This window comes from Cavia porcellus, unplaced genomic scaffold (assembly GCF_034190915.1).
Source record: "Cavia porcellus strain 051 isolate PalLab524CR breed Dunkin Hartley unplaced genomic scaffold, mCavPor4.1 scaffold_13, whole genome shotgun sequence".
Classification (NCBI taxonomy): domain Eukaryota; kingdom Metazoa; phylum Chordata; class Mammalia; order Rodentia; family Caviidae; genus Cavia; species Cavia porcellus.
In genome coordinates this window covers 15,957,826-15,969,300 of record NW_026947496.1, presented here as the reverse complement: position 1 = coordinate 15,969,300, position 11,475 = coordinate 15,957,826, and the positions used below count along the sequence as shown (strand labels likewise).

Sequence of the window (11,475 nt, the reverse complement as noted above, 5' to 3'; positions counted from 1 at the left end):
CCGTTCTCTCCGTCCCTCCGACCTTCACCTGGAGACCCGACTGACCATTTCCACTGCTCTGCACACCCCTTCTCTCCCATCGGCCTCTTCACACCTGTGCTAAGCGCATTCCCTGATTCATCCTCATCCTTCACCTCTGCCGTCCAGCCAGTCAACAACCCGCCAAATCGACTCCCATCAAGAACCTCTTGAACCTGTCACTCCTCCTGCCAGCCTTACAGATGGGCGTCATCTTTGGCATGAACTACCTCAAGAGCTCCCCATGGCCGTAACTTCGCTGTAGCGGTCAGAGCTGAGCAGCAGAACACGTGCCCTGCAGCTTCTTCCTTCACGATGCTCCTAGCACCCCCGGGCTCTTCTGTTGGCCCACTTCTGTTTCTCTTCCTGGTGGTTCTCACTGACCTCAATGGCTATTTTACCGATGCTACTTAGGGGCCTGTCTTAATCAGCTTTGGTTGCTGGAACAGAATACTTAAACTGGTCATTCATAACAAAGATTAGTTCTCCTGGTTCTGGAGGCTGAGATCAAGGCAGATTCCATGTCCGGTCCCAAGATGACACCTCCTCACTGTATGCTTGGAAGAGGAGGATTCTGTGCCCTTGCAGGGCTGAGGGGCAGAAGAGAAAGCCCATTTTTGTACTAAACCATTCATCAGGACAGAGTCACCTCCCCAAATACCCCACCATCTAATACTATCATACAGGGGATTAAGCGTGAAACACGTTAACTTTGGAGAGCACGAAAATGTTCATGCTAGTGACTGGGCATGGTGGCACACACCTGAATTCCAGCACTTGGGAGGCTGAGGCAGAAGGATCACTGTGAGTTAAAGGTCAACCTGGGCTATAAAGTGAGTTCAAGGCCAGCCTGAACTGTATTAAAAAACAAAAAATGTTTTCCAGCCACAGCACTATCTCCTGCCTCTGCATCCTATTTTGCCCATTACTTCAGCTGTATGCTCATAATTGCTGGTCCTAGGTTTTCAATTCATGTCTCTCCTACTCATTTGACAAGTGGTTACTTATTTCTGTTACCTAATTGCCAAGGAGGACCTCAAATATGTGCCCCAAACTGGACTCTTATCATCCATCTTCCTATGCCCAATCCCAAACTCACTTCTATACACATCACTGTTACTAATCTCAAACTTAAATGTCAAAACAATCATTTACTCTTCTTCTTCACGACCAATCTCAAATCCCAAACCATACTCAAACTTCCCGCAGTGATCGCACCTTTCCAGTTTGCCAGTAGTTTTCTATTGCATGGCTTGGACCCACTAAGAGACACCTAGTTCCACTGTGCCTCTAATCCACCCCCACTGCAGGCAGCAGGAGCTTGCTAGGCCATCTGCATCCATCCATCCAGGTTGCTGGAAGAGCAGTCACACAGCAAATGCCAAGTAAGGGAATCACTGCTCACCTTTTATTTCAACACTCTGCATCGCCTACGTCCCAAACTTCAAAGCCTTTGCTATTACAGTCTTTGGGGACCTGTATCTTTTATGTATTTCTAGCCCCAAGCCAGTGTCCCCACTTGTATTCTATTCCAGTAATTCCAAGTGAACATCCTCCTTCCCTGAAAGTAAGAGCTAGCTGGAAAACATCCCTGAGATCTATAGGCTGAAAATGCCAGCCCCAATCCGCCTCTGAGCCTTACCTGCCTTGCAGAGCGGCCGGGGGCAAGAGAGCAGTGATGGCAGGTGAGGCACGGAGAGGCTGGCAGGTGGGCGGCGGCGTCTCTGACCTCTAGTTTTCAAGGATGATACTGGTCCAGTAGGTCTTATTCGGGGAAACGGCAGGTCTGCAGACAAGGCTTGTTCCCGTGACTCTGCTGTTGCATGTTCTTTCTTCTGCAATTGCCCTCGCCTCTACCTGGAACACTTCCACTCCTTCAAGATGCTTAGTGAGGCTCTCGCTGTTCTTCCCTCCTTTCCCTTCCCCGATTCCCCCAAATTCTCCTCGAACAGCATCACCTTCGTAAGTCAGTGGAAGTCCTTATATACGTGTATATACAGGCTGGTACGGCTGCCACGGGGACCAAGGTGAAGGCAGTGCCCTCACAGCCCCTCTGCCGGCGTCCTTTCATTTGCAGTGAGCTCCCCCCTCTGGAAGAGTCACCTGCCATCCCTACCTGAAGGTCAGGCCTCTTTAGCCCTTACCTGGGCCCAGCCCAGCCCTCTCCTTCATCCAAATTTCCGCCCTTGTAGGAAAGTATTGGTAAGCATGCTGATGGCTCACATGATACCCCAGAAGAGTCAGAGTCCCCATATTCCCCCTCTACCCACGGCTGCAGGTACTGTCACAGCCCAGACCTATTTAACCTCTGCGGTCCTAAGCTTCCCCCCTCAGACTTACTCTGCTGTCCCCCTCCTCTTCGGTCCCTGCTGCTTCCCATCCATCCCAGGAACCAGTACCTACCACTGATTCTCCAGAGCCCAGAGCCAATCTGTCATGACCCTGCTTGTAATCATGCCTTCCTTTCAAAGTCAGACCCTGATAAAACTCACTTCCTCCTGTGTTTTTGGCCGATGTGCAATACTGTGAAAAATCCCATCATGGGTCCCCAAACTGAAACTCACGGTTCCCTAACTCAAGGGCATTCTCAGAAGCACTCCTCACCCCTCACTCGGCCTTGGCCTTGTCCAGGTCCTCAGTTCCCCTGGTGGTTCACACTCTACAAAACACAAGATTGATCTATGCTAAAGCAAGGGTGTCACCTTCTCAATTCTTACAAAGTGAAATGTAGACCTTAAGTAAAAGTGGTTGTTTTTAAAATCCCTTCCTGTCCAAAATGCCCTTCATACTTATCCTTTAGCAACGAGACACATACAACTTGTTTGTTTTCATTTCAATTTATTCTGTGCCATGAAAGTTAAAACATACCAACCACAGCTTAGATATAGTACTGAGCAATTTAACAAACACTGAATGATCATTTGCGCCACATTCCTCATCTTCAATTTTACATCTTGTTACACAAAGGTACTGTTAACACACACAGTGCTAATTCCTTACAAACCTATCTGTCAAGCAGCAAGGTGACCCTGCATCAGAGCACAGCACAGGAGGCTTCCTGTGAGAACCTCATCAGCAGCATGTGGTAAATGTTATGCATAGAACTCAGCTGGAGGCTAACGTTAAACACTCCTCATAAAACGGCACACAACAAACAAACAGGAAGTGTAACTTCACTGTAAGGTAAAACTCTGGGACGCTCTAAAACCAGACGATGCAAAGTGCTTTACTTCTAGACTCCCTAACTGAACGCTAACCTGTTAGTTGCCTGAGAGACTATCAACTCTGAGGACTGCTCATTGGCTTTTTAAAGTCAACTTCAAATATAAAAGCACTTAGATTACCAGGCAAAATCTAGTTAACTGATTACACATTACATAAAACATACCTTTTAAGAAAAACTGACTTTAAAAAAGATTGCATCAATGATGTCTATAGTAACTTCAAAAAGTGTTACTGTTAAGAGGAAAAATGCACTACTTTAAAATCTTCGACACATTTTAGACGCCTTATTTTGTGAACTCATTACTTTATATATTCTAAACTTCCAGCCAAATAATTTGAAATGATTCTTAAACTTAGTAACATCTAAAGAAAAGGGTTAACATGTCTGTGAAGTAGCTGTCTACCACACATTTATGTCCACTATGAACATCCATTAAGAGTCTTATTTTCAATTTGACGTAAATATTCAAAACCTCATTTAAACATGCTATACAAATATTTAGTGTTTTTGGCTTAAAATCTGAATAGCACTACCATACAGGCAATTTTCACAAAAAGTTTCAGAGGCAAAAGATTTGGATGGGTAAGAAAGAAATGAGACACTTACATGAGTCCTTAATTTTAGAATTAATCCTCAAAAACATGGCATATTTGTTCACTACCATTTTTGGGAAGAGTTCAAGCAAGAGTCTAACATTTATGATTTTAATGCTCATAACTTTTTAATGTTAATATCAACCACAGTCTATTCCACTTTTCACTGAGACTGAAAATGCTACTGTAATGGCATTCTGGTAAATTCATCTACAAAAGCATTAAAACAGGAAAAAGGATGGAAAACCATATCACATAACATAACTAATTCTGCATTAACATTTCTCTTCCCTGTAATATTGGCCTTAGACACACATACTATAGAAGGTCAAGTGCATGAAAAGAAAAAGGCTTAAATAAAGGACTTGTCTATAAACTATTCATATTGGCATCAGTCATTTCTTTTCACTCTCTCCCCAAGGAGTATGAGCGATTAACGTTTTTAGGTATATATTTCAAGTAAGTTAACGAGAACATTTCTTAAAATCGTATAAAACAAGATATGCTTAAAGCATAAATAAATAATGCCCAACATCCAGAGCTTTACATGGATTAACTTGTATTAATTTGGGCACAACTACAGATTTGAGGGAAGAGGGTTACATCAGCCATCATTCTTTAATACTGACATAACAGGAAGCTCAACAGTAACAATTATTATCTATAACTTAGACATCCACCGTAAAACAAAATCCAGAGCTCAAAACATCAGGCTGAAAAATGTAATATAAACAAGCTCTCGGGCCCAAACGCTGTTGAACATTTTCATCTGGTGATGATTCCAATGTGCTATTTAGCACTAGTAAAACATGAAACATTACAATTAATGCTAGACACGTGTCACTCACTGCTTTTTATGCCCTAGTCAGTCACATTACAACCAGTACAGAAGTGAAGACAGCATGACTGTGCCCCATTCTCAGCTGCTGGGAATCTTCCCCCAGCAAATATAAAAACTACAGTTATGCCCTGTCAATTCCCTTCTAGTACAATATCAGCAAAGAGGTTTTCATGAGGAATACAACGTGGGGAAGAGCCAGTGAGCTGTTAATAAACAAAACTGTCAGCATGAAGAATGAGGTATCAAACACTGAAACACCCCCGTGAAACAGAGGTGATAACTAGTTCTTGAGACAAAAGGCTAAAAACATAAGAAGAACACAGATTCATAAAATAAGTTGGCTTTGCATTTCATTCTTGTACAAAGCAGGGACTACTACACTGAAAAGTTCTTCAATTCCTATCTCTCTCACACTAGTGCTAGTCCAAAATTCAGTTAAGACAAACACGGACACCCGGCAAGAATCTCTTTACAGTCAAACAGGTAGTTTCAGCCACACTTTTTCAACACCCAGGATCTTGGAGGTCTTGTCACTGTCTGCGGAGAAGTATTTTCTCCATAACATATGCCTGGAGCATAAAATCCTCCTACATAAGGGAGTGACGAAGCTCAGTCTTCCTGAAGTAGAAGATGGTTCTTAAGATTTCTAAAATGCTACTCTAGATTTTTTAATAGATTAACCAAAAAAACCATTTCATAGACGATGACAATTGAAATATTGTAATGCTGTCTTAAAATGAAAAACAAATTTTCAACTACCATTACCTAAGATCCTATCAGTTGTTAAGATGCACAGTCCGCATCACTGTCCATCCATCACACAATGACCCAGCTGCCTCACCTCTCAGAAAAATGCTTATTTTATATTTGTGGTAGCAGTGCTTTGAAACAGATTTTAATCACGTCAATCTTGCGCATACATTACAAATGTGTGAGATAAACTGGGTAAGTTATAACCATAACCTCCCATTTTCCAGCCCCACTTCTCTGATGTACTTTTCAGGGCACATCCTCGGGGTCTGCACTTCCCCACACAACACAGCCCTGGGCATCGGCAAGAGTGCTGGTGATGGCAAGCACTGCAGGGCGCGTCTCAGCTGGGTACTGTTTGCTGTCGGTGGGAAGTTTTGGAAAAAGGATGTTTGCTGTCGTAACGATGGTCCTGCTCAACACATGCATCAGGTCACGCCAGCCTCTCGCTGCTCAGTCATCGATTCAGAGGGTTTTGGCAATTTCTCCTGGCCCATGACAGGCAATCCTTTTGCATGTGCCTCTCTGACAGACCGTAGCACAGCTTCTTCTACTTGTGAGCATCTTCCTGGCTTATGTCCAATAAAGTACTTTGTGGGTGCTTTGCAAGAAAATACGGTGTTTCAATCATTCCTCCAACAATGAACATTTGCTTCACTTGGCTCAAATGTATGTGCTCAGCTCCATTTCCATGCTTTTCTACATATGTGATAACCTTTCGTTTCAAGGCTGAGTCACAGTGCAAGCTTTCTGAAGACATCTTAACACCCTCTTTAAACCTGACACATTTGATGCCAACAACACACATCCGCAAAGGTGATGACAGTATGACAAGCTGTAAATTCACACATGCTCAAGCTAGGATAATTATATGACTATCACCTGGGTGACAGTAATGAGGTGCACCCAAATTTCACACGCATTAAAATATGAAGAGTACATTTTATGACCCCAAAAAATTGTTTTTTCAAGCCTGAAAATTTTGCCAGATTCACACCAGTGCAAAAAAAAAAAAAAAAAAAAAAAAACAATGCCCAAGAGCCAAGGACTAAGTGTGTTAAGCAGAAAGTTAGTGAAGCAAAATATTACCTTTAAGGTGACATTTTCATGGCCCAATTTGGTTTCAATTCCCTTTTTTCCTGTATGGCTTACATATAAATTTCTTTTTCAACTGGATATAAAATCCAAGTTTAAATGTTCTTCTGTCTTTTAGCAAATTTCAAAGTGAGGTCGCTAAAGACAGAGGCTCACAGCTGCCTTTTGCCGTGGACTAATGAAGGACCTCGTCTGAAGTCAGTGGCCTTCGTCAGCAGGTGCCCTCCGGTAGCGTGCGGATCTCATCTTGTACGAGGAGGACGAACTGTCTTCTTCAGTTTCAGACCCCGAAGGCTCATGATCCCCCTCCTGGGATCCTGTGTCTCCCACCAGTTCCCGCAGAAACTTGAATTTAGATAAAAATAGATGCCAAACAAAATACCAACCTAAAGAAAAACAAACAAAAAAAAATTACATACAATATTATCAATTTAGAGATCACAGTTAATGCAGAGGATGTGACAAAACTACACACAGCAAAACCTTGGACTGCAAGTAACTTATTTCATGAGTGTCCCACAGGATGAGCAACCACTTCTAATAAACTTTAACTTCATAAATGACCATGTCTTGCAATATGAGTAGTACATGATGCTCAGTCGCATGATCACAATGGTCCTCTCTCTCACTAAGGATGTGGGCGATCTCTGCCGACAATATGGATATTTCATCTGCAGAGAAGAGAGCAAAGCAGGAGTCATCTCTCACTCCTAATGAGATTAGAGAGGTGTGTGATACACGGAGGAGGACAAGCACCACCTCAAGAAGGCTGTGACAACTGAGCGATGCACCTGTGTAATAACAATGCAATGTCACATTTCCACAAGATCCTCAAAAGGAGGCAAAAGTGAGTGTCACTGAATAGGTTCCTTGTTAAAGTTACGTGGAAGAGAAAGACTCCATTGAGCCAATAGGTAGGAGTGGTTCCATCAGGGACAGCCAAAACTGTCCCATATAATAACCTCACACCAGTCACGAGGGTTTTAGACCTAAGTGCAGAGTAACTGTTCACTCTTCTTCATATATGTTGTATTAGAGTACAGTGTTGTAATCATTTTTATAGGAATATCTTTGGGTTGTGGAACAAATTATCTTGGTTTCCATTACTTCTTACGAGGAAATGTGCTTTGAAAGTGCTTTGGTGCCAGGCGTGGTGGCTCACACTTTGTAATCCCAGCACTTGGGAGGCTGAGACAGGAGGATCATTGCAAGTTGAGACCAGCCTAGGCTACAAGGTGAGCTCAAGGCCAGCCTGAACTGCATAGAGAGACCCTGTCTCAAAAAGACAAAAAAATAAAAAATAAAAAGAAAGTGCTTTGGATTACAAATTATGCTCACAAACCAAAGTTGTACTGTATAATACAAATATGCATGGGATAATATATATGTAGCGCACATTTATTAAGCATTTAAGATGTACAGGGTATATGGATAAGCTCATTCGGTGATGGCAACAAGTTTCTGCTTCTGGGGCCAGGGGTTTAGCTTAGCAGCAAAGTGCCTGCCCTGGCAAGCCTGAGGTCATGAATACAATCCCCAATACAAAAAAAAAAAAGTTTCTGCTTTCATGGAATTTGGATCCAAGTTTGCTGCATCCAAATTAACATTATAATGAGATTATAATATGCAAGTAAAAGTGCTTATTACCTTAAAATCGATTTTTGAAAGCATTTTCCTGGGGAAAAGAATAAGACTTGGCTATTGACTAAGACATTCATATCTCAGTGTTACTGACTAAAAGCAAGCTTGTATTAATCAGAACAGAAAAACACTAAGTATGCCACAGCAACACTGTGGTGAAGACTGCAGTTCAGAGTAAGGCATTAATACATTTCTAGAAGTAATTTTCCTTAATTACATGAGAAAAGAATAAACCCAGAAACAGTATCTTAGGTTCAAGATTTTAAAAATATAGATGAGTCAATAAAAGAGCAAACAGGAAGAAAGCTGATAAAATCTCCACACGTGGGCTCAGTAGTTCTGAACTATTAAGACAGAAGATTAACCACTGTAACAAAGACTTCAATGCTCATGCATGTTTAGTGTGGGTGGTTTTGTCTGTCTGTGGTAGTAGGGACTGAATGAGGCCTGCACACTAAGCTACATCCCCTGCCCCTTGTTTTATGTTGAGGAAGGGTCTCAGTAAGTCACTAAATTGTCCATGCAATCCTCCTGCTTTAGTTTCCAAGTGCTGGATTACAAGAGTGTACCACCAGGTCCAGCAGCTAATGTATGTTCTCGATGGCTGCTACTCTAAACACTCCGGTTTCAATGAGTAGCAACGGACCACGTCATATTCTGATGACTAGCATTTTGGGGAATAAAATCCAACCTGCTTTTCAACTCCTGTATTAAAGTAGGCCAAGGTAATGTCCACTTTAGGGAAAGTTTTTAATATTACAGTATTTGTTTCTTTTTATCTATCCCTGAAACAAAAAATATTTAATGTATATTCTCTGACACTAAAAGACTAACTTCAATGATTTAATCCATTTCTCAAGCTTTTGCTTTCCTGTAAGTGTGAATGCTAAATACTTCTGAACCACGTGTAATCATTTTGGTTAACTATGTGTTTGAACAAAGCATCTCCCTATGGAAAATGTTTTAATGATATTACAAATTAGCATTCTCTTGTATTACCCAAACTCTCCATACAACAGGCTGGGCAAACTGGCAGAAAGAACACTAAGGAGGAATCAGGAGCCCCAGTTCTAACTGAAGACTCCCAGATCTGCTGTGAGGAATAAATGAGAACTATCCAAAGGGGCAGAGGTGCCTGACATGGTGCCTGACAGAGGTGCGCAGAGGTGCCTTAGGCAGTGGATCTGAGAGGACGTCCCAACTGAGAGCCACAATAAAGAAGGTGACCAGAATGAAGTCTCTGACCAAAGAGACTAGGTGAATGGCCGTCACCTCGGAGCTTCCAAGCATAAAAAACTCTAGAGCTTTTGGGAAGGTTAATAGAAAGCACAGAAACCTACCAAACAAAGAACTGAGGACAGCTGCAATCATTGGAGGCTTGGACTTTTAAGTGCACTCCTCAAGATCACATTCTCTCTTTCCAAATTTTAATAAAATGAGCCTCTGTCAATTTTTTTATTTTTGAGGCAGGGCTTCACTATGTAGTCCGGGCTGGCCTTGAACTTGTGATCCTCCTGCCTCACCCTCCCAAATGCCCATCTTCAAAAAATTTTACATCACTAACAATCATTGGTAAGTCAGGAAGTAGTGTCCATGAAAAAACCCCAAGGCTTGGGGTAGCCAATTTTAGACTGTGTCGATCAGTCCTGATATGCCAACTTCAACTAGATGAAGAAACACCTAGCAGCATAAAAAGCACTAGAACAGTCTAATTTGGACTCCTGGCCCTCAAGTTACTAATCTCTTCCAGCTAGTTTGGGGAGAAGAAGATGAGAGAAAAAAACCACTGAAACCCAGGCTACTGAAAAGCACCCTCGAACCCTCTGTAGGTACCGCAGTTAGGACATTTTACAGGACAGTGCAACAGGTTTCCGCCCACTCAAACCTGATACACACACACACACACACACACACACACACGGGAGAGACTTCTTAGCTACTCTTACTCTAGGAACATGTGTTTTCTACCATGTCCTGGAATTTACAAGAGAGACAGGAGGGAGGAAAAGAGAAACAAGTGTGGGGAACAGGACTACCCCAGCTATATGACCTATCAGGACAAATTAAGACCAAGCGTTAAAGTAAGTACGGCAGTTCACACAGTGAAGTGGTACGGGGCTTTGCCTTTTTCCGCTCTCACACTGGTGAGCACTGCTGGGAAAATGGCTGGAAGACAGGCACGGTGGCACAAGACTGGAATCCAGCACTCAGGAGGCGGAGAGGCAGGAGGATCACTGGGAATTAGAGGGCAGCCTGGGATATGTATATAAGTTCAAGGTCAGCCTGCAACACAGCAAGACATTGTCTCAAAAAAAAAAAATGTGGTAGGCAACAGAAGGCATGTATTCTGAGATAATCAAAGTACTCACTTGTACATGCTTATGACTAAGTATTCATCCAAAAGAAGAATTTCATAAACACACTGCACGTGTTTTTATGTAAGATAAACACGCTGCTGGCAGAAGTGCAGTGATGGTAGATGGACCATCACCCTATGTACCCCAGGGGACAGCTGTAACTTCACCTTCCATTATACAGTATTTGGCACAAGAAGCGCTTTTTCATTCAACACATGATTTAATCCATAAGTCCCTCTGAATTAAATTAGGCCAGCAACCATCATTTCCATTTTCTAGATCAAAAAAAAAAAAAGTTCAGTAATTTAGCACTATTGAAAAGCCAGTAATTTAAGATACAGCAGTGGATTTTAACAATACATCATATTTCTCAGATTTTTGTGTGAAATGACCAAAACACTACTTAAATAATCATAGGATTTTCTGACTTGCTGTAAACTGCCTATCTGTGTTCCCCCAAAATTCATACATTGAACAATGCCCCTATGAGGGTACTGGAGGTGATTAGGTCAGAGTGTGGAGTGCTCCCGAGAGACATCAGTACATTTATAAAATAAAAGATCTCTTTTACCCCTTGGTCTCCCACCATGTTAGGATGTGAGGAGACAGCCACGTATGAGCTAGCAGACAGACTGCGCCAGACACTGAATCTGCTTGGACCTCGATTTTAGACTTCATATCCCTCTGAACCGTGAGAAATAACTTTCTATTGTCTGTAAAACACCTAGTTTATGGCGTTCTGTTACACCCCAGAAGCCCAAACCAACAAGACCAACTCAAAATCCTTTTACTCCAAAGGCCCAGGTGCAGTTAACTGAACATTATCTTTATAAACGGTGAAGGCATCACAGTGAATTACATAATTCCACTTTCATGATAGGATCTGAGTGGCTAAATGAGTGACTCCACATAAACCTCCCATTTGTATAAAATATTTTTTCCATTTACAATCTC

At 42.2% G+C, this 11,475-nt stretch overlaps 1 protein-coding gene across 1 annotated transcript in view; it reads right to left on the bottom strand.

Annotated features, from left to right (window-relative positions):
• Positions 1–2,836: 2,836 nt before the first annotated feature.
• Smim13 (small integral membrane protein 13) overlaps positions 2,837–11,475 on the bottom strand; it is a 29,372-nt gene continuing 20,733 nt past the window's right edge. Inside the window, exon 2 of the mRNA XM_003468738.5 lies at positions 2,837–6,909. Coding sequence (XP_003468786.1) covers positions 6,722–6,909 — 188 coding nt within the window. The 3' untranslated portion in view covers positions 2,837–6,721. The remainder of the gene's footprint in view (positions 6,910–11,475) is intronic.